Source organism: Botrytis byssoidea (assembly GCF_014898295.1).
Source record: "Botrytis byssoidea strain MUCL 94 chromosome Unknown BBYS_017, whole genome shotgun sequence".
In the NCBI taxonomy this organism is placed as follows: domain Eukaryota; kingdom Fungi; phylum Ascomycota; class Leotiomycetes; order Helotiales; family Sclerotiniaceae; genus Botrytis; species Botrytis byssoidea.
Window position 1 is genome coordinate 239,291 of NW_024065858.1, and position 22,430 is coordinate 261,720.

The 22,430-nt window shown below is 43.9% G+C and overlaps 8 protein-coding genes across 8 annotated transcripts; 5 read left to right on the forward strand and 3 right to left on the reverse strand.

Annotated features, from left to right (window-relative positions):
• Positions 1–135: 135 nt before the first annotated feature.
• Positions 136–2,209, forward strand: EAE97_008140 (uncharacterized protein; the record flags this gene model as incomplete). Its single annotated transcript, XM_038878654.1, has 5 exons — positions 136–141; positions 221–298; positions 373–1,213; positions 1,268–2,148; positions 2,201–2,209. 5 exons carry the CDS (start codon positions 136–138, stop codon positions 2,207–2,209), a joined length of 1,815 nt encoding a protein of 604 aa, XP_038730334.1.
• Positions 2,210–3,034: 825 nt separating this feature from the next.
• On the forward strand, positions 3,035–4,132 carry EAE97_008141 (uncharacterized protein; the record flags this gene model as incomplete). Its single annotated transcript, XM_038878655.1, has 2 exons — positions 3,035–3,078; positions 3,181–4,132. The coding sequence occupies 2 exons, from the start codon at positions 3,035–3,037 to the stop codon at positions 4,130–4,132; spliced, it is 996 nt and encodes a 331-aa protein (XP_038730335.1).
• Positions 4,133–4,469: 337 nt separating this feature from the next.
• EAE97_008142 (uncharacterized protein) lies at positions 4,470–5,346 on the reverse strand (the record flags this gene model as incomplete). Its single annotated transcript, XM_038878656.1, has 3 exons — positions 4,470–4,570; positions 4,683–4,757; positions 4,845–5,346. The coding sequence occupies 3 exons, from the start codon at positions 5,344–5,346 to the stop codon at positions 4,470–4,472; spliced, it is 678 nt and encodes a 225-aa protein (XP_038730336.1).
• A 641-nt stretch (positions 5,347–5,987) lies between these two features.
• Positions 5,988–7,621, forward strand: EAE97_008143 (uncharacterized protein; the record flags this gene model as incomplete). Its single annotated transcript, XM_038878657.1, has 8 exons — positions 5,988–6,098; positions 6,161–6,403; positions 6,460–6,519; positions 6,575–6,582; positions 6,635–6,741; positions 6,796–6,966; positions 7,016–7,315; positions 7,362–7,621. The coding sequence occupies 8 exons, from the start codon at positions 5,988–5,990 to the stop codon at positions 7,619–7,621; spliced, it is 1,260 nt and encodes a 419-aa protein (XP_038730337.1).
• A 751-nt stretch (positions 7,622–8,372) lies between these two features.
• On the forward strand, positions 8,373–10,930 carry EAE97_008144 (uncharacterized protein; the record flags this gene model as incomplete). The annotated part of the gene is made up of 9 exons (XM_038878658.1): positions 8,373–8,677; positions 8,812–8,915; positions 9,004–9,116; positions 9,225–9,303; positions 9,352–9,700; positions 9,753–10,041; positions 10,090–10,445; positions 10,499–10,571; positions 10,634–10,930. 9 exons carry the CDS (start codon positions 8,373–8,375, stop codon positions 10,928–10,930), a joined length of 1,965 nt encoding a protein of 654 aa, XP_038730338.1.
• Positions 10,931–11,860: 930 nt separating this feature from the next.
• EAE97_008145 (uncharacterized protein) lies at positions 11,861–13,344 on the forward strand (the record flags this gene model as incomplete). The annotated part of the gene is made up of 6 exons (XM_038878659.1): positions 11,861–11,889; positions 11,965–11,993; positions 12,087–12,101; positions 12,162–12,186; positions 12,255–12,686; positions 12,759–13,344. The coding sequence occupies 6 exons, from the start codon at positions 11,861–11,863 to the stop codon at positions 13,342–13,344; spliced, it is 1,116 nt and encodes a 371-aa protein (XP_038730339.1).
• Positions 13,345–15,244: 1,900 nt separating this feature from the next.
• EAE97_008146 (uncharacterized protein) lies at positions 15,245–17,359 on the reverse strand. Its single transcript, XM_038878660.1, has 4 exons — positions 17,135–17,359; positions 16,929–17,085; positions 16,239–16,870; positions 15,245–16,057 (listed from the first exon to the last, which is right to left on the reverse strand). The coding sequence occupies exons 1-4, from the start codon at positions 17,250–17,252 to the stop codon at positions 15,519–15,521; spliced, it is 1,446 nt and encodes a 481-aa protein (XP_038730340.1). The 5' UTR covers positions 17,253–17,359; the 3' UTR covers positions 15,245–15,518.
• A 448-nt stretch (positions 17,360–17,807) lies between these two features.
• On the reverse strand, positions 17,808–22,148 carry EAE97_008147 (uncharacterized protein; the record flags this gene model as incomplete). The annotated part of the gene is made up of 2 exons (XM_038878661.1): positions 17,808–21,874; positions 22,040–22,148. 2 exons carry the CDS (start codon positions 22,146–22,148, stop codon positions 17,808–17,810), a joined length of 4,176 nt encoding a protein of 1,391 aa, XP_038730341.1.
• Between the last annotated feature and the right edge of the window lie 282 nt (positions 22,149–22,430).

Here is a 22,430-nt window from a genome sequence, read left to right on the forward strand (position 1 = left end):
TCCCATTACTCAAATATCCACGACGACCTTTAATTAGACCTTTCACAGTCTACATAAATTACTTGAGAATTCTTTTGTCTAACACTTTTCAAAAAAATCAACCTACAAAAGACTATTAAATCTTACTTCGAAAGAATGGGGGTAAGCTTTTAAAGTCTTTATATACACACAAATCAAGATGTACGGAAGACCAAATACTAATGCGTATCCGGGGGGACAGCTAGCTTCTAAGATGGCAGCTGCACAGCAGGCACAAGGAGGAGCTCCTCCAGCTCTTCAAGCTGGTCAGCCACCATATGTATGTTTTCTTCCTTTTGCAAATCCTCAATGTTTATTTGAAAATGAACGTTTGCTGATTATAATATAATGTAGCCAACCAGCGGTCAACCACAGTATGGTCAAGGTCAGCAAGGTCAGATTTCTTCACCTGTGCATCCGTCCCCATCCCCCAATCCGCAATATCCATCGTATGGTCAACCGTCCCCGTCCCCTCATGGTCAGCCTCCACCATCTCCGTATGGCGGACAGCCTTCACCTTACGGACAACCGCCAGCGTCTCCTTATGGGCAACCTCCAACATCTCCCCATCCTCAGTCATATGGTCATCCTCCACCTCCACCTCCACCACAGCAATATCAACAGCAACAGTACAATCAGTATAATCCACCATATGGACAGCCTCCACCTCCCCAACAGTACCAGCAATATGGTCAATACGGACAATCACAACCACCTCCGCAGCAATACCAACCAAATCAGCCATACCAACAGCCACATCAGCAACATCAGCAGCCATATCAACCATATCCATCGAACCCACGAGACCAACCTCCCACATCAACGCAATCATTTCCTCCTCCTTCGCAATATGGACAAAATGCTGGAAATCCACTAACACAATCTCAAATAGGTCAGCAATATCAAGCCTACCCTGGTGGCCCACCACCACCACAAGGAGCTCCACCTCGCGCCGGACCTTTGGGTTACGTTCCAGGTGGAAGCTCTATTCCACCACAAGCGGTTAAGCAATCTCTTGAGGACACTATCCGAGAGAAGAACTTGGGTAATTTCTTCAGAAACCCTCAAATTCTTGATCAGATCTGCTCCATTGCTCCTCAAAAAATTGATCAACTCTGCCAAAGCTGGAACGTACCCAAGGAGTTGGGTGCTGATATTGTAAAGCTTGCTTTATTCGACATTATTCTCTTCGTTGGTATGTTCTCAAATCTTTTTGAGTGACGTACAAAAAAATACTGACTCCGTAAAGATGACAGCGGTTCTATGATTTTCCAGGAGAACGGTTCCCGTATTGATGACATGAAGCTCGTATTAGGAAGAGCTGCATACGCTGGATCTCTATTCGATGCCGATGGAATCGAGGTTCGCTTCATCAACAGTGACGTACAAGGAAACCACATTCGATCTGAGCCAGAAGTCGAGGAACTTGTCAAACGCGTCCAGTTCAAGGGTTTGACTCCATTAGGTGCACAACTTAGAAACAAGGTTGTAGAGCCATTGATCATGAGCAAGGTCAGATCCAACTCACTTCAAAAGCCAGTTTTGGTTATCGTTATTACCGATGGTCAACCAGATAACCAAGATGATGTTTTCCAACTTGTGAAGAACTCCTCAGCCGAGCTCGCACGTACTCCGTATGGAAAACAAGCCATTTCTTATCAATTCGCACAAGTCGGCAATGACAAGCAAGCTACTGAATTCTTGAAGAAACTCGATGACGATAGAACCATCGGAGATTTGATCGATTGTACATCCAACTTCGAAGCCGAACAAGATGAAATGGCCCGAACCAACCCAGGAACAGACTTGACTCCTGATTTGTGGTTACTGAAGCTTTTGGTCGGTGCCATTGATTCCTCCTACGATACCAAGGATGAACAAGGAAGCCGTCCTCCACCACCTGGCGGTCAATATGGACAACCACAACAGGGTTACGCCCCTCCTCCAGGCCCTCCTCAAGGCTATGGACAACAACCTGGCGGATATCCTCCACCACAACAAGGCCAATATCCTCCTCAACAAGGTCAATACCCTCCTCAACAACAAGGACAATATGGCGCTCCTCCTCCAGGTGGTGCTTATCCTGGTCAACAACAATACAGACCAGGTGGAGGCCCACCAGTCCCTCCTGTGAGTACATTCAATTAGCCTTCGAGATAAAGATAAGCTAATATAATTCTAGCGTTACTAATTGCGCGCTCATAATTCTGAGGATTTAGTTCTCTGGGGAAAAGGCAATCTGAGCGGGAAACAATATCACAATATTCATTAGGTGTAGGTGACAGGAATGAAATTATGACCTTCAGAAATTGATGAAATTTCCAATTTTCATAGGATACGTTGGCTTTTTCGAATTAGCAAGTTTACTATTTATCTTTCTAATTTTTCTAAAGCTTTTTTGACCGTGACGGTTTGCATGTATTGAATGAAATCCTAGTAAAGTTGTGAATGGAGTGTACTATCAGATTGTTCACGATATGTATTTGATTCGGTAGTATTTCCTCGAGTCCTTAAGCAGGTATCTACAAGGCCCACGAGCTTAATCATTTTGGTACTGTTTTTCTAGGTTTACTCCTGGTGAGCTGAACTCTTGTGTACCAGATTTCAAGCTCACCGGGAGCACTTTTATTCCAAACACAAAAGTAAAAAGAACAGTCAATCTTGAGCCCAAAACTCTTGATCGTGGCTTCATTTGCTAAATATAATTAACAACTGTAAGGACTAGTGTAAATCCATGATTTGTTTTACAACCCCAGATTTTCAATCAATTGAACTGTCATTCCGTTAGTACTGAGTCCCAAGGCTCACTATAATAAATTTTCCTGCAGCGGCCGCGCCACCACGTCACAGCTTAATAACTTCCGAGCTTTGAACCTCTCATCCCACCACCTCTCAAGCTTGTGCTACTTTAACCACCTCGTCGCAGAACACATGCCACCGCGCAGAACTTCATTTTAATTTCGGAAACTCTTCAGCATTCAAGTACAGCTATTAGAACACTTTCCATACCGGAAAAATGTCTGCAAAGATCGATAAGATCATTGCACGCTTGCAAGAAAAGTAAGAATTCACAACTCCTCCCTCTCTCTTGCCCATTCCCCTTCTCCCTCCCACCTCACCTCGTCCAAAATTATGTCTCATTCCTTACTAACCACCCCCCAGAACAGCAGAAGGCACCTACTACGAAGCGCACCAGCAGACCCGCGTCGTCGCCTCCCGCTACATCAAATCCCAAAACTACCCCGCCGCAGCCGACATTCTCTATTCCGTTTCGCTCTCCCTGCTGCAAGCCGCACAGGGCGGTTCCGGCGGCGATCTCGCTCTCTTCCTCCTCGAAGTCTACAACACTTCATCTCTCACCTGCGACTCCTCGTCCAAAGGTCGACTCTTCACCCTCCTGCGTGCGTTTTCTCCCGAGGAACCCAGTCGCAAGCGCTTCATCACCGAAACCATCGCGTGGAGTTGCAAAACCTCTACGTACCCCGCTGGCGATCCAGAATTGCATCATGTTATAGGGAGTTTGCTCGCAGAGGAAGGAGAAGTATATGATGCGGAACGCCATTTAATACTCGGCACGAAGGATTCCGCCGAGGTGCTAGCCAAGATGGAATATGAATGGTATCTTGAGGACGATAGTCATACCGCCGCACTGTATGCGAGTCGAGCTGTGTTGCCTTATTTACTGGTGGGGAATGTGCGGGATGCGCGCAAGAGTTTGGGGATTTTCACGACCCGTTTGCGAGAGGCGAATGCGGGGTTGACGGTGCAGGAATTGGGGGGCGCGAATGAGGATATTAAGATTTATCCTTCGATTCCTTTGTTGAATTTTCTGGGACTGTTGTTGGTAGCGGTGCAGAAGGGAAATTCGTTGGATTTCAAACAGTTGATGAAGAAGTATGCGGGACAGATGAAGGAAGCTGGGGAGATGTGGGAGGAGGCGTTGACGAGCGTGGGAGAAATGTATTTTGGCATTCAGAGACCGAGGCAGGGAAATCCATTGTTGGATATGATGGGGAGTATGTTTGGGGGTGGGATGGGCGGTGGAGCACAGCAACCGCAGGCTAGGAGGATTGGACAGTCGGGGGGTGCACCAGTAGCCGAGGGCCTTGATTAAAGCTGAAGGCTTACGTTGAATGGGGGAGTAATGGATGACTGATGGTCTCAAACTACAGTTGTTCAATTCCAGAGAAGAAGAAAATATAGATACCAATACCAATACTCCGTAAAACTACCGCAATATGTAGGATCAGCCCTGGGTATCCCAACTCCCATTCCATGCAGCCATCCAATCTTTACGCCATGTTAAACAAATTTTTCTATACCTCAAGTATTCCCAGTGTGCCAGTCCATCAGTGCTCTGCATGATATATCCAATACAAGTCGCTCCTAGGCTCTTATTTGCAGTGTCGCATATCTGTTACGAGCATGAACTCTGCAGAATTTAACCACGCTTACCGAACAACCCCCTCATTTTCCGCTTCAAACATCCAGTTATCATCTGATAGGGCTGCTGTCTTCGCACGTAGACTATTCCGTACTGCTTCTAGTAATTCTAGATATTTGGTCAGTATCATCCTTGCGCAAGTTCTAATGCCAGTCTCATGTATGGATTTGAGGGGGCCCAGTGTACAAAGAGGTATATGTTAAGCAAGAATCGTACTAACCAGCGGGTTCACTAGGCGCACGATTGCGATCGCGTTGATGATGTTTTATCGAATCATTTAGGCGTTGTCTTTCTCCTATTTCAGAAGTTGCGTTAGCATTTCTCTCCGTATAAAAACGTTTCCCTTTCTTCTCTCCGGACCCCAAAGAAAAGAAAAACTCACTCTCCTCCTCTCCTTCAACCCCAACCATATCCTCATCATCAGCTCCAAACGACAAATCCCCTCCCGGATCGATTCCCCCTCCCAGCATCATACTCCCAATATCAAAATCGCCATTTTTGTCCCGCATTACGATATCCGTTGTGCCATCGAACGACAAGGTACTGTTATTCCGACTCCCATTTCGTTCATGTCCATTATGAGGGAAGGAATGGAAGTTGGCATCGCGGTCGTTGGAGTGGGAGGAATGAGAAGGGAATGTGGATACGTGGTCCAGACGAAGAGTTTCGGCAGACGTACTAGTTGAGGAAGTGGTTGGACGACGGGGGAGAGACGGGATAGGGTGTGAAGGGGCGGGGTTGGTGGGTGTGGTGTGAGCGTAGGAGTGGGAAGGGGTGGTGGAGGATGCGGTGTGGGAGGTGCGGAGGTGGGAGGGAAAGAGATTACGTCGGACCGAGGGGCGGATGGGAGCATTGGCGCTGGTGGGATTGCGGCGTTCAGGCATGTTGGATGATGTGAATTGGTTCGTTCGTAGGTCTATAAATTGTCTGTAGGTTCGTAGGTTTGGAGAAAGACTTGATTTGTTTTCGGATGCGGATTTGGTTGTGACAAAATAAAGAGAACTAATTGAAGGGGTAATAAAGGTACAGGATGTATATAAATATTTGGAAGAGTAATTTCTATAGATGCTGGTATTGTACTGCAATAACCAAATTTCCCCGTAACCATTCGTCGCATATAATAAATAACTCTCATAGAACCACGAGCTATATCGTAGGTAAACATTGAATTGTTGTAAGGCTGTAAATATTGCATTAGCGGGGAACGAGCATGAACAGGGATCGTCTCGACAAATCAGACGAAACCATCCCATTTACTCCATGGAATCAGGTACCGACCTCGAGCCGGGCTAGCTACACTATTTGGCCTTGCCTCATTGCCTTGTCCCAAGCGAATTTAATGTCTAGACTTGTTCTCTTATAAGCCAGCACCTGACAACCTACCCAGTATTTATTTCCATCACGATTTCTGATTTCTCGAGTCTTCTTATTCGTGGAATTGCTAATTTTCATAGGTCTATTCGTATTGGAATTCCTATTAGAATATTGTTCATCTCCATACCTACTAGGTAGATCTCACTTCATCATGAATACTAATAATCAAACACATCCTCAAGTCCATGTATTTAATACTCTCCCCCTAAATCAATTTGAGAGAACTCGTGATGGTGGCAATACTGCAATTTCCAGACCACAGGTACATTGCTCCTCATCATCCACCATTTCATTTCTCTTTTTCTGAACTAACAAACAGAACAGGAAATTGCCCATTTTTCTTATGATGATAATCACGAGTTTCATTCAGATGATTCTTCGATTCGCTGGTATTATCCGCCTGATCTAGGGACGGATTTGAATCGCGGATTTGAAACGTTCCGTAAACATGATGATTCTAAGGATGAGCATCTGGAATCGTTGTTGAGGGCGTTGATGGAGAAAGAGAAAACGACAAATCTTAAGACTGAGGCCGATATTATTACTTGGAGGGGAATGATGACCAAAGTTCGTCTATATTTAGGAGAAATAAGCAAGGAAAACGCTAATGAGAATGGGTACAGATTATTGCGAGTTTGTTTGACTCTAGGGATGGGTTCCAGATGAATGCCACGTGTTTTGAGGTGAGTTGAGTAATCGGTATGGGGTTTCAGATTTTTGGGACTAATCGAGGTGAAGGGGACAATGTATGCTTGATGATAAATTATTGTCGTGTGGGCATCAAGCTGACTTGTATAGCTTTGTCGAGGAAGATCATCAATATAAAGTTATGACCAGAGCTAGACAAGATGCGCGACAGCGACCTCAAGCAGGAAGACCTTCAGGAGATGCGATGAGTTTTTGGGGTAAGTCTAAGGTATCTTAAATGAATATTCGTAACTTTCATTGACTTTAGATAGGATATAAGTTCGAAACTTTATGTCTTATGCCTACTCCGTGGCCAGAAACGTCTCGAGATTATATCGAGAATCGAGATACTGAGATTGTCAATAACCATGCCCAATATTGTTCCATTGTAAAAACCAAAATTGGAAGTAATGCTTTGGTTATTGGTGGAGAAGTTGACGGAAGTATGTTTACAACTTATGGTCTGTTGATTCGTATCTAACAAGGGTCCAGTATACAAGGGATCAAAGTCTGAGGATGGAAAGTCTACGGAATGGCTTGAGTTAAAAACAAGCGTGACTCCTAGGCATAGAGGAGATGAGCAGAATTTTGAGAGGAAGCTTCTGAAATTCTGGCTCCAATCATTTTTGCTTGGAGTTCCTCACATCATAGTCGGAAAACGAAGTCCTGATGGAATTCTTCAAAGCGTCGAAAGAATAAACACTGCCCAAATACCTGGAATGGTAAAGAGAGGGGGGAATAATTCATGGGATGGAGATATGTGCATCAACTTCGCGAATCAGATTCTTCAGTGTGAGTTAGAACCATTGTTCACTCTTGTTGTGGCTAACAAAGACAGTCCTGAAAGCAACTATCATCGGTGATGGTGTGTGGAAGATTCGAAGGAGAGAAAAATCCATGGCCATTGAGGTATTCAAGGTAGAGGAAAAGGGACATGGTGGTATACTATCTGATGAATTCGTCGAATGGCGAAATACACTTGATCAACAAACGGTCCTGAATTCTCATGCCGAGAACAACACGGTGCAGATGAACGGTCTGAATGTCACTGCGGGAGATGCACCTCAAGCCGCCCTGGCTGATATACCTATGAGTTGATGAATTAACGGGTCGATGCAGCAGTGAATAATCACCTAGCAGCAAGCAATAGCTCCGACCTCGGATACGCCCAAAATGCATTAAAAGCTCGGACACGGCACACTCAACAGAACAGAAGAAAGCGAAGATCAGAAGAGAGAGGTAAAGATAATCTTTTCCCTCGGACACTGAGACACGGCTTGCATTGTTCTGACATGTTCTGACACCATCGTGCGCCTCCCTCGATACCTGAAAGTAGTTCTGTTGGGATGGCATGATGTTCATCCCCGGACTTCCCCTCAAAAAATACAAACCTAGGAAATCCGGTGAAGAATGTAAAGGTGCAATTAGATCTTGATTGGATAACTAAGTATATACCTATGTACTTGAGTATGTAATATTGAATAAAAAAAGGAATCAGAAAAAGAACATTTGATATCAAAAGATTTTCATGTCGTTCCTTCCTCAACCTTCCGATATGGCTTAAGCTGAGGTTTTGGGTTGATGAGCGAGAAGGGAAAGTGACATAAAAATCGACTTTTCTGTCCCGTATATACACGATTGACCCACTCAGTTCACGTCTTATTGCCCAGATTCTCAGTTTCCTATGATACATACTTTTTTCTGCCAATTTTGTTGAAAATTCGACTTTTCTCCTATAACCCAATTCATCCATTTCTCATCCTATCAAAGATATCCATCCTCAAGGAAAACTCCAATCATTTCTTACTCTGTAAATCTGGAACCAACATTACCTAGGCAAACGGACGAAATGTACCGAGGCTTACGATTTTCCAGGGTTCAGTCTCTGAGCCATAGCCATAAGGTTACCCGTGGAACAAGGCTATGCTCCTTCCCCATGATTGTGAATCGATCCCAATCGACAGCTTCCGGAGCAGCTACAAAACCAGAGAGTGAAGACGTGCGAGATTTTGAGGAGATTGCGAATCATCACTTGAATACGAAAATACCTAGATCCTATAAATCAATCGTTGATTCTACAGCTCCAAATACTGCGACTTTGGATAAGAGATATTCGCAGGAAAATATTGTCAATATGAATAAATTCGATCATCCGTGAGTCACGAGTTTCTTTCTCCTTTTTTTGTTTATTTGAAGGGAATTGGATGGGAAGGTTGGATTGAAGATGTTTTGGGGATTATAGATGGGTTCTTGACGAAGAGAATGTATTAATGATGGAATTCGTATAGTATTTATCCCGATACCTCACATTCAATAGAGATGAGAAGAAAGAATAAAACATTAGGTCTCGTTCCTCCTAGTGTGGAAAGTCATAAGCTTCAGACGACAAGATGTGAGTATTTTGAGGATGAACGCAATCTGGTTCTCCATTTTAGAGGATGGGTGGTTTATTTGGAGATAATATGCTGATTTGATACAAGGTCTTCAACAGTTAAACGCCAAGAAGACTCCTATTGATAAATATATGTATCTCAGTAATTTAAGAAATAATAATGTGCATTTATTTTATCGATTGGTGCAAGAGAATTTGACGGTATGTTTTTATTTTGATGATTTGGGGGTGAGAGAGTGAGGGGGTGAGGGAATGGGGAGATGAGATACAAGTGAAATATTTGGAATCGGCGTTGACAATTATGTGTAGGATATCACGCCTTTGATATACACACCGACGGTAGGAGAAGCATGTTTGAGATGGTCAGAGATTTACCAACAACCCGAAGGTATTTCATATTCTTCCCAAACTCCAATATCAAAATTGACATTGATAGGTTTATATCTCTCCTACCATGATCGAGGAAATCTAGAAGAAATCCTCGGTAATTGGCGTCATTCAGAAGTCGAGATGACGGTTGTCACTGATGGTTCTCGCATTCTTGGTTTGGGTGATTTGGGTGTTAATGGTATGGGTATTCCAGTTGGTAAATTGTCATTATATACTGGGTGTGCCGGTATTCATCCTTCCAAAACCTTACCAATTACCCTGGATCTTGGTACCAACAATGAGAAGTTTCTTAAAGATCCATTGTATATGGGAAACCGTATGAAGAGGGTTTCTACTAAAGAGGAAGCTGAGTTTATGGAGGAGTTGATGGTGGCTTTAAACAAGATGTGGCCTGGGTATGCTTCAAATGATTTCAGCGGGAATAACAATTGACTAACTCATGAACAGGATCATCGTTCAATATGAGGATTTCAAAAATCCTTTCCCATCTCTCGCAAAGTACCAAAACAGGTATCCTTGTTTCAATGATGATATTCAGGGTACTGGTGCAGTCATTTTGGCAGGTATCATTAATGCTTTACGTCGAACAGGCATTCCTGTCAAAGACCAAAGAGCCGTTTTCATGGGCGCAGGTAGTGCTGGTGTAGGTGTTGCTCAACAAATTGTGGAATTCTTCCGAAAAGAGGGATTGACGGAAGATGAGGCACGTCGTTGCTTCTGGTTTGTTGATACTAAGGTAAACATTTTGCTGTTCTTGCTTGAAGTCAAAAGCTAATCTCTATAGGGTCTGATCACAACCGATAGAGGTGATAAGTTGGCTGACCACAAAGTCTACTTTGCTCGTGATGACAACGAAGGGAAACAATACAAAACCCTTCCAGAAGTGGTTGAATATGTTAAGCCCACAATCTTGATGGGATTATCCACCATCCGAGGAATCTTCGATGAATCAATTGTCAGAAAAATGGCTCAATTGAACAAGAATCCGATCATCTTTCCACTATCTAATCCTTCTAGTCAAGCTGAATGTACATTCGAGGAAGCCATGAAATGGACTGATTGTAGAGCTTTGTTTGCTAGCGGAAGTCCATTCCCAGATTATGTTCAAGATGGAAAAACATATTCTGCTGGACAAGGAAAGTAGGTTTTCCCGTGTGCCGTATTGCTGTGTTTGAAATCTAATGAGATTCTAGCAATATGTATGTATTCCCTGGTATCGGACTTGGATCAATTCTAAGCAAAGCATCATGCATCAATCAAGAAATGGTATGTTCAATCTACATGTCCTTTCTTATTAATCCCAATATAACTAATCAATGATCCCATAGATCTACGCCTCAGCCGAAGCCCTGAGCACCTCCCTCACACCTTCCGAAATTTCCGCTGGTCGTCTCTATCCTGAACTCAGCCGCATTCGCGAAGTAAGTATTATTGTTGCTCGTCAAGTAATCCGCGCAGCTCAACAATTCAACTTCGACCGTGAACCTGCTATTCGTGGTATGAGTGATGAGCAACTCGATAAGTGGATTGTAGGAAGAATGTACGATCCAACATTAGCTATCCAAACCTCAGGCTTGAAATCGACTGTAGGACAGAAGAATTTGGCGCCTAAATCATTGCTTTAGTTTGCTCAATGATAGGATTGAAGCTACAAAGATAAATGAGGGCTTTGTCGTAACTAATTTTGTGGCGGCGGTTACAGGCCAGGGGGCTTGGTGGGGTTGGTGCAGATGGGTTCCTGGGTGGGGGATGCTGGAACAGGGAGTTTTCAGGGACATGGTAAGGAGTGATGAAAGAGATGTGAAAAGGGCTGATAGGAGGTAGAGGAGGGTGTCGATGCGAAGACGGTTATAGATTGGTTGATTGATGGATTGTATAATGGCATGGCGTAGCTAAGCGATGGTTTTGCATTTCTTTCGTTTTCTTTGGCTATAATGGGTCACTGGAACTCCTGTCTTAAAGGGGTGATGGTAAATCAATAATGGATGGATGGCTCTGATGGAGGAAAAAGGGAAGAGTAAAGAAACTCTACTTAATGGATAGATGAGAAGATAAAATAGATAGATTGAAAGAAAAGGTTTACCTCAAGAATTGCACGATGAAATGAAAATGATGTATTCTGATCAGTAATTCTGCAAACAAATTGATGAAAAGGAATGTTTAAATGAATGAGTGAAAATACTCGAGTATCATTTGTCAAGAATCTGTTTGGAAGCTTCCACGTTTTGAGGAGGGGTAATCACGTGTTATGCGGGTCAACATCGGTAGAAATAGTTTTGTTGCATATCTGAAAAATTGTTCACTTTTCTAATTTACATCTCGCATTTTAGGGACAAAATTGTTAAAATTTCCATCGACTGGGAATAAGAGCAGATTCTGGACATTATTCCCGGCCGTGTCGAACAAGCTCTCGGAAAAATTGGTCGTGTTTGCCATCTCCCACCGCTTTTGGGTGCCCAAACGAGAACCTCAAAAAATCACAAGTTGGAATCTTCTCGTACGCGCTTCTTTGATATTGCAGGTTGTACTGGCTTGTAGAGCTCAAAACCGTCAAGATGGTTAATATTACGGAAAAGATCAAGGAGTGAGTTTTCTGGTGTTGGGAATGAAGTTGTGGGGTGCGATGAGTTGTGGGTGAAGAATACTAATGTTGTGAAAGGATTGAGGATGAGATGAGGAGGACGCAGAGTAAGTTGGATGAATCTCGAGGTTTTGCGGTGCATATGTGATGATTGGAGAGGTGGATAGCATCTGGGGAATATGTACTAACGGTGAGAATAGAAAATAAGGCGACTGGTATGTACTATTTAGAAGGATCGGTAGCACGTGATCATAACTGATCTGATCTGCTTTTAGAATATCATCTTGGACTTCTCAAAGGGTTTGTTTGTTCTCTTTCTTTTCGGGGTTTCCCGATAGATGATTCTTCTTACTCACCTCGCCATCCAGAAAACTCGCTCGTTATCGCGCACAACTTCTCGAGCCCGGTCCGGGAGCTGGAGGAGCAGGTGGTACAGGTTTCGACGTATCCAAATCCGGAGATGCGCGAATTGCCCTAGTGGGCTTCCCGTCTGTTGGAAAATCGACTTTCTTGTCCAAGATTACCAAGACGAAGTCGGTAGTGGCCGCTTATTCGTTTACAACGCTTACGGCCATTCCTGGTGTGTTGGAATACGGTGGGGCGGAGATTCAGATTTTGGATTTGCCCGGTATTATTGAGGGGGCTGCTGAGGGAAAGGGTAGAGGAAGACAGGTTATTAGTGCGGCGAAGACGAGTGATTTGATCTTGATGGTTTTGGATGCTACCAAGAAGGCGGAGCAGAGAGCGTTGTTGGAAGCGGAATTGGAGGCTGTGGGGATTAGATTGAATAGGGAACCACCGTATGTTTCTTTCCATTTCTTTGTCTATACTAAGAAATACGTCGTGATCGATTTATAGGCTAACACGTCCAGAAACATCTACCTCAAACCTAAAGCCGCCGGCGGCATGAAAATCACCTTTCAAACACCACCTAAATATATCGATCAGAAGATGATCTACAACATTCTCCGAGACTACAAAATTCTCAACTGCGAGGTTCTGATCCGAGACGAATACTGCACCGTTGACGACTTCATCGACGTAATCATGAAGGATCATCGCAAATACATCAAATGTCTATACGTCTACAACAAGATCGACAGCGTATCCCTTGATTTCCTTGACAAACTCGCACGGGAACCTCACACCGTCGTCATGTCTTGCGAAATGGATCTTGGCATTCGCGATGTTGTTGATCGCTGCTGGGAAGAACTAAAACTCATTCGTATCTATACAAAGAGGAAGGGAGTGGATCCGGATTTCTCAGAAGCGTTGATTGTAAGGAGTGGATCGAGGATTGAAGATGTCTGTGATCAGATTCATAGGACCCTAAAGGATACTTTTAAATATGCGTTGGTCTGGGGTGCCAGCGCGAGACATGTGCCGCAGAGAGTGGGATTAGGTCATTTTGTGGCGGATGAGGATGTTATTAGTATTGTTAGTGCTTTTAAGGCTTAGGGTTGGTTGTGAGTGGAATGAATATATGAGGAAGTTGATTCATCATGGTGTTTTAAGTCTTCTTCTGCTGAGCTATATGTCATGATGGGATGTTGGAAGTAAACCAAATGCTAATGGTGTGCCGTGCGATTTAACTTGGAGATTAAAGATTGGATCACTGGCTAAGTAGCAGTGTTCATGCTAGTCTACTCGCGTTTGTTCCACGTTATCGTATCTATAAAGACAAAGTGAAACAATCGTTCGATATCCATATCATCTTATCAGTACTATCAATACCAATACCATCCCCATATCACATCCTCAACACCCAACAGACCGTCACACCACCACCACCACCATATGGCACTTCAAACCCACAATAACCCATCACCACTTCCCTTCCTTTCAAAAGCTACAGGGTAAATTATGAATGAATGAATTAATGGATGAACACTAGAAAATCCCGGTTAATCCATCTATCTCGATCGAATCTTGAAATTCAAGTTTCTTTCTTTCTTTCTTTCTTTCTTTCTTTCTTTCTTTCTGATATCTGGATATTCTTGTTGCATTTTGATATATATACAAATATATATGGTATATGGGTATATATTGTGAGATATACCCTGAGATTCTTCAGTTCGGGTTGGTGGGATGTAGCTTGTATAAATTAGTCAGTGATATAATGTGATATGGAGTAGATATCATATTACCAATACTGCTATAGTAGTAACAATAATGATATTTCAGTTTCGTAACTCTGAGTTGCTCGATGTGCGGAGTGATGTCTTTAATATACTCGTACACGGTATGAGAAAAAGGATATAGGATGGGGGATTCGAGAGATTGTGTGACTTGTGTGGTTTCTTGGTGGGGGAGAGGGGGGTGATAGGGGAGAGGGGTATGGTGTAGGTGTGTTAGTAGGTTGTGATTTATGTTTTGCTATTTGGTGGTTTATATGTGGGATCAAGTATGAGATCAAGTATGAATGAGATTATATATAAAATCTCCAAAAACAAGATTATCATCAAACTCAAGAAAAGAGAGTAAAGAACGAACATCTTACAAAGGTAAAGCAGTATCAGCATCTGAATTGAAATTAAATCTCGTCTTACATTTATATTCTGTTTATAAATATCACCACCTCACTCCAAAACACGTAAAGCACGTAAAGTACATCTATCTACATAAACCAATACTCTCAAACACACTCGAAGACTGCTCCGTAGCTTACGAAAAGAACTCTTCTCGACATCTTGAGTTAGGAAAGTAATTTCGAATTTATATTCGGATTTTGCGGATCTTGGTTATAGTATGCTATAGATGGAGACATAGACATGGAGATTGGTATAAGTATTGATATTGATATTGATATGAAACACATCACTGAACTTCCAGACTGCAGACTACAAAGCCATCCTCGATTTGTGATGTATGAGTATAGATAATCCAGGAGGTGTATATGACCCAAGACTAAAGTTATCAAACCTATGCTTGAACTTGTATTTTATCACCCGAAAAGAATGAAGAGATGATGCCATCCTATCTCCGGATGCACACCTAGGTCTATATACAAATAGCCCTCGGATTTGCATTGTGGTGGGAGATGAAAAATGGGGAGAGGGCAGCGCGGGGAAGGAAACTCGGATATTTGATATGAGTGATAGATGAGACAAGGAGAGCTGAAAGTGTATCTTGTGTTTTGAGAAGTAAACTATTTTTGTGTAGTGTAGATGAAGAGGTGAGGCGGGATTTTCTATAGTATAGACTATATGAGAATCAAGTGGTTTGAGGAGATGACGTGTAAATATGAGTACTATACAGCGTAATCGTTATGTTGTTACTGCTTGCTTCCCTTGTAGACTTGATGCATCATACACGCCGATATTCAAAAGAACAACATATCACCAAGCATCAATATGTAACGTGCAATATAGTGTTAACTATACTTTTATTCAATTTTCCTATTTGATGAATTCTTTTATAACTACCCTGCCTGCAAAAAAGAACCCCTGCAAGTATGATACAAAAGCTATGCTGCATTCGTTGCACACATAAAGAGACAGTAATATTCATTGATCAACGCCAATTCTCATCCCCACCGTAAGAAACAAGGAAACAGAGAAAAAGGAAAAGAGGAAATCTACACCGAGATCCAATCATGACAATGAGCTAAGTGAAAATTTTACTTTTCGACTTTACTCGCTATCAGAACTGCCTGCGGCGGATTTCTTTGATTCCCTCTTAGCCTTCTTCTCCTTCTTCTTGCGCTTGCGCTCAGCTTTCTCTTCGGCTGTCTCTCCATCATGTCTCTTTCTCTTTTTATCGCTCTTCTCTTCATCATCCTCAGCAGCGTTTCCATCGATTGGTGCAAGGGCTGGAGCAGCGGCAGCGGTAACTACTTCAGGTTTTGGGTGGATAGCGATAGCTCCTTCTTCAGGAGGAGCGTTGAAATCCTTGTATTCGTTGTTCCACTTGGCTGGGGTTGCTTCATTTGGTCTTCCATATTTATCGAGCTTGCCCTCAGTCTTCATCTTCTTCTTCTCGATTGCTACTGGTCCCATTCCCCATCTGCGTGGGTAGAGATCACGTTCCATAATACAACGCTTGACCTTGGCAACAACGCCGTGATCGCAAGATGAGAGTTCAACGGTGGACATTTGTGCGATGCCAAGAGCGATAGCTTCTCCCTTGGTGGTCATAAGGACGACCTCCTCATGAACCTCAATATCGGCCTCTGTAAAATTGATTAGCGTGAATCCTCTTTATTTGAAATCTCAAAATATGGGAGTGTATCGCATTGCTCATTCTCAAAAGTGGTTTGTTCCTCATCAACGACCCGAAGGCTATATGAGTGGTGCATGAAACTCGTGTCTAATCATTGCGGGTTGGGGGAAGAATTTTTTTGACAAACATACCGTATCTCAACAATCCAGGAATCATCAACTTGGCACCGTAACAGACAGCATTGACTGCGCTATCCTTTACAACAATTCTCTTGTAAGTAGTGAGAAGGGTCTCCAATGGTTGAATAACCTTTCTCAAGTATGCCTCGTCGCGTGCGTTGTCTTGCATCCATTGAGCATCCAAAACATCATGGAGAGTGACCATATCCTTAGTCTCATCCATGGCACCACTTCGTACTCTCCTCAACTCTTGCATGTGTGCACCAACACCCAACAACAATCCAAGATGGACACAGAGGGTACGGATATATGTACCGGCTTCGCAACTAACCCAGAAAACACCCAAATGTCTGTCATTATCGAATTCATAAAGTTTGCTCTCGTGGATTGTTCTGATACGAAGTTGACGCTTGACAGCGGAAATGAGAGGAGGACGCTGGAAGAGAGCACCAGTTAAGGTCTCTAGGGCGCGCGCAAATTGAGCTTCTCCGCCTGGAAGTTTGTCGTGTAATCTGATAACACAGACGTACTCCTTTCCTGCACCTTGTTGCGATTTTACGAGTCTTGTTGCGCGATCAATACAGACAATCAAACATCCGGTAACCTTTGGATCGAGGGTACCACTGTGACCGGTCTTCTCAACTCTAAAGTTTGCAACAATTAGCTTTCGTCGCAATTTGACGCGCATCGGTGAATGCATACCTTAACATGCGCTTAACCCAAGCTACAACTTCGTGACTGGAAGGGTTCGAGGGTTTATCGAGGTTAATTACACCAGAGCTGATGTAGGACTTGAGGTCTCTCTTCAGCGGAGTGCAGCCATTGGGGATTGGGGTGAAGTGTCCAGTGCGGACAAGTACTAAACAATGTCAGAAATGTTTCAATTGCTCAAATATCTTCAAACATACAGTTGTTATAGTTCTTCAACAATAATGGCCAGCTGCTGGTGTCAACGGCTGGAGTTAAAGCTTCCGGCTTGATTGTGTAATCGACCTCTTGGTCTTTCTTTGTCGATACAAGCGCCATCTTGGATAAAGGTAATTGACGAATCTACAATATCCGATGTTTTGTGGTCGCTGTCGAGGTGGTTGGAGATTTTTCACTTTCCCTCGAAGATTTCAAGCTCTAGAAAATTTACCGACGAGAAATTTTGGTGGAGGAAGCTAGTTCGGACAAGGTAAAGCTCCCGGAATCACGTGAGTATAAACTGACAAATGAAATTTCAAGAACACGATGTTTCTATTGACCAATTTTAACCAATTGTTTTTTTGTTTTGGCTTGATTATGAGGGTTGTCTACGTAGAATCCTTAATATCAGCATATATCATCAAGGAAACCATATAGGAGAACATTCATCATCAGATGAAAATTGATATTGTATTCTGCCTGATCTCATCCAACCTCTCTTTGTGTGACATCCTGTTAATGCCAAAAAGGTACCCAGGTATCATCAATCTCATCCTATAAAATCCTTATAACGCCTACCATAGATGCAAAGTTTAGCTTCCAAACTCCTTCCTTTGAATGCCCTCACAAGAACCGCCTTGCTACTAAAACGCCCAAAAATGCTATTTTTTACATCTATGACCATGACGCACTTCTACTTTCAGAATACCTATCAACTTCTCTCCTTAGCCACTCTGAATCTTTATCCATCCTTTCTCTAATTCTCTTTGCTCTCTCAAACAGTTCATCATCATCATCAACCAACCCACGCTTTGTTCCGGTATCGACTGCCATAACGGCTCTAGCTCGCTCTTTCAGACGCTGAATATCGTCATCGCCAGCTGGTGCAGGGAGAAGTAATTGTTGAGCAGATTCCCTAGCGGGGCTGCTTCTTGGTATTGATTTCTCTTTTGGTATCATCGGTCTTCGAAGTCTAATGGGCTTAGCACTACCTTCGAAAGATTCTTTTTGGCGCAAAGGGTCCTTCGCTACAGAAGTAGCGAGAGGCGTCCCATTAGGAAGAGTGGTAATGCCTCTGGCCTTCAATCGGAAATAATCCGTTTGTACGCCACTAAGTTGTGATCGAGTCTCGTTTTCTGCTTGATAAGTGGGCAAAAGATGAATTCGAGATCCTCCATTCAGGAAAGAAGGGTCTGAGAGTAGTGAACGTTGCAAAGGATTATCATACTGGCTGCGTGTATGCGTGTTCGAACTCGAATCCGACGCGATAGAAGATACAGAAGACTTGAATCGTTTGTTGCCATGTTCGGTATGTCCATTGTACACAATTTCTTGTATCTCGTACTGTGGGTTGTGTACACCTTCAAGAACCCCACTTCCTTCCAAGAGACTCCCCAGGCTTGGGCGTCGACCTTTGGAAGGACTGTTTTTCACTCGCTTTTTACCCTTTGAAATGGAAACTCTAAAGTCGTCAACAACGTTTTCCGAAAGTGCAGCCCTGGAGGCTCTCATGCTTTCGGCATGTTCTATCCGAGCTCTTCTAGCTTTGCTCCCCTGTCGGCGTACCCATAGAATATGGGCGTTGACCCGCCACATATTAAAATATTTCACGGCTACTGCGTTTCGTCTGAACTCATCGGCTTCCTTTCGTGCCAATTCCTCCTCTTCTTCGGCAATTCGCTTAGCCTCCTTTCTTGCTTTCTTGGCCTCATCTTTCATGAAATTTTCCATCGTTTCTTGTACTAAGTTCTGGACGGTATATGTCATGAATTGCTCAACGATTCCGTCCTCGCCGAGGGCAATCCATTTTGCGAAATTGTCTAGTGGGGAGACTTCAGGTGCGGGTATGTTAATAACAGGCTGTGGAGTTTCTTTCGCGGCAGGTTTAAACAAATTATTGAGATCTGGCTGTGGTACTGGGACAGATGAAGTGGCCTTCGCAGTTTCAGATGTAGAAGACTGTGCTACCGGTTTGGACGACATGGATTGAGGTACAGGTTTAAGACTTGAACTCCAGTCATTGACTTTGGGCTCAGTGATCTGCGGGGCTGGAGCTGGGGCTGGAGCTGGAGGAGTAAAAGTTTTGATTGCAGATGATTGAGAAAGTTTCGGACTTTCTATGGGAGTTGTTTGGGATAGGGTTGAAGAGGCTGGATTGTCTGAAGGCCAACTGAATTTTGGTGAATCTGTAGAAGCTTGTGGTAGTATCGGAGATGCTCCATTATCTGACGGCCAAGTGAACTTCGGTGGCTCTGCAGTCTTAGATTGGGGCGGCGGAGTATTCGTTGGTGTGGCTGCAAAGGGATTATGCGAAGCGAATGGAGTAGATGCAGCGACCGGAGCTGGTGGGGCGAATAAGCTAGAGGGAGCGTTTGCATCTTTCGGCTTCTCTGACGAGGGTTTAGTAACGGATTGGGCGGTATCTGCATGGCTTGCAAATGGAAAGCCGAATAACGGGGTAGCTGGAGACGTCGCAAAAGCCTGCTGAGGTGGCGTTTGTACCACTGGGAAGCCGATGGACTCCGGCGATTGAGAAAATGTATTTGCTGGTGAGAATGAGTTCACGTCCCCCACGTTGACATGTCCCCCTATGTTGTTCTTCACGAACAGTCCATCGTCGGAACTTGATTCTTCACCCTGAGTCGTCGTTGCCGACACCCTTTCGTACACAGTCGTATCGATCACCTCTGTGAGAGTGTGACCAGTGCGTTTTCGCTCGACAACTTCCACGGAATGGGGCTGCTTGATCGGAGGAAATGGATCAACAACTTGATTATCCAAGGCTAATGATAAGCAAGGATCATCATCAAGATCGTCGAATCGGAGGCTATAAGCTTCGCCAAAGTCAACTATTTCCCATGGATCATCGAAGTGCAAGTATTGATTCAGTTTGGCAATATTCCAGTCCTTTGGCTGATCACGCTGTCGCTGGTAGGCCGATAATATTGTCTTTAATGCGTTCTTCCGAACTTCGTTGAAGTGCATCTCAGCGAAGCAGGCCATTGTATACGACACATTTGCCCCTTTCAAAATCGTGAAGAAGCGAGAAAAGGCATTTTCAGCGACGTTCAATACCGAAAATGGTTGTAGCGGGCCTCGTGGGCTCCAGATATTTTGTAAACATTCAACTAAGCCAACGGCAATCTTAATTTGCTCCGACTCTCCCCAAAACTTCCACCCCCAATTTTGTACCGTCTCCAAGATCCCGGGATTGCTGCTGTTAAGCAGTACATAGTATGCCCTAAATTCGGCCTCATTCTCGCAAGGTATACTTTGCAAATTACAATCCTCATAAGCATGTATCAGCGAAAGGAGAGACTTGCTGAGTTGTTCAACCTCCTGCTGCTCCACAAAGTTCTCCGGTGCAACGTCAGGCTTCGACATCTGATGTAACGCAGTAACATGGAACCGGGTGATCTTTTCAAGGCAGTAAACTTGATCAGCCAATTCTGGTGGGCTCATTGAAGATTGAAATACGAAATCCCGACGTATTGCACGTGTTCGATCCCACAAGAACTCATGTTGAGCTGCCAGGTTATCATCCTCCCCCAAAACTATGTCGATAAGATAATCGAGTGTTCGTCTGAGTGCAGCAGGCGAACGTACATCTTGAGGAAGTGGTGCATCTTCTCCTGCGGCAGATCTAGCCAACTTTTTGATCATCATCTGAGGCGAAGGGCGCATGGATCCATCGGGGGCTTGCTCCTTTTCGGCACGTTGGACATCATCTTCGATAATTCTTCGTATGATTTCTTCTTCTGGACACATCTGGTCGCATGTTCCTTTGAAATCTATAGCTTCACTAAGTTTCTTTGGTTTGAGAGGATCGTCGATGAAACCGCCTTTGATGAGGGATGCGCGGACGCGTGCTCGGTACTTCTTAAGCTCATCTAAATAGCTTTTTACAGCCGCCTTCTCGCGAGGATCCCCTGGATTTTTCGCATTGCATCGTGGAGAAGTGATTTTTTCTTTTTGTAAAAGGGCGTTGATCTTGGTGGCTAGCTCACTACTTGAGGCAAACGAGGCCATATCCGACGTCGTGGATGAGGTGTTTTCGAATCCTGACTTCGACTGATTGAATGCTTTGCTCTTTTTATCTGTAAAGCCATTATTCACTTGGACTGGCTTTTTCAAGGCATTTTGAGGGGCAGGTTTCTCGGGCTTCTTCTCGAATGAGACTTGTTTTGAGGTCGCGCCTCTCGTTCCTTTCAGAGTACTCGGGGTTTGAGAATTGACCAGGGAAGACAAAGGAGTTGTAGATCCACTCGATGGGGTGCCAAAAGAATTTGAAGAAGCAAATGGGTTTACAGCTGTAGGCTGAGCCGCACTTGCTGATCCGAAGACACTAGTGTTGGGAGAATTGGAGCTGGATGAAGGAGCAAATGGCGAGGACGAATTGCTTTTAGGTCCAGTAGGTGCCCCAAAGACATTTGTTGAAGTATTTGTATTGGTATTGGTATTTGTAGTAAATGAGAATGGGTTCGAGAGCGTGGCGGTCCCGGATCCAAAAGAATCATTCATATTTGAAGGCGTTGCGTTGGCAGGAGGGCCGGGTTGTTCCTCAATTGGTGGAGTCGCGAATCGGACCTGTTTATTGTTATGTAGCCCTCCGCGCGATGAACCTCTTCCTCTGGTATTGGTCGCAGTCCCGTTTTGGCCCCTCTGTTCGCGCTTTGCAGCATTCTCGAGTCGCGCTTTTTCGAATGGATCTGTCGTTGCTGTCGCACTAGGAGGTGGTGTAGCTAAATGATCAAATTTGTGTGAGTTTCTTTCATGATAATAGTAATGTGAATGTTTGAGTTGATGAATCTTTAATTTCTAGCATGGGACTTCCCGCAATATAGATTGATACTGTCGGTCAATGCTTGTGATCTTGATGGATGTCATGAAAGTGGGATGGGGCTTACCAGAGGAGTTGTTTGAAGCTCCTCGACCCGTCTGTCCGCGACCTCTTGCTCCTCGCGAACTTTTGGAATTTCCTCGTGCGCCTCTGGCGTTACTGCTACTGAGCAGCATGGTTCGTGATATGGATCATGGAGAGGCGGGAGAGGACGCGGAGAGGAGTGTTTAGATTATCGTTTGTATCTACTTCTAGTGAATTTAATTTCAATTTTTGAATTTCTTCTTCACTTGTCAATTGACTGTACCTATTGAATTGTAACTATCGCAAGCTCAAAGATCTATAGTCCGAGAACAGGGTTATCTACACACTAAACTTCATACGGCAGTGTCGGGATTCTGCCGTTCCAGAGCCACCACTACCAGTGATTCTTTTTTCTTTTGCAGTACGAAATTGCA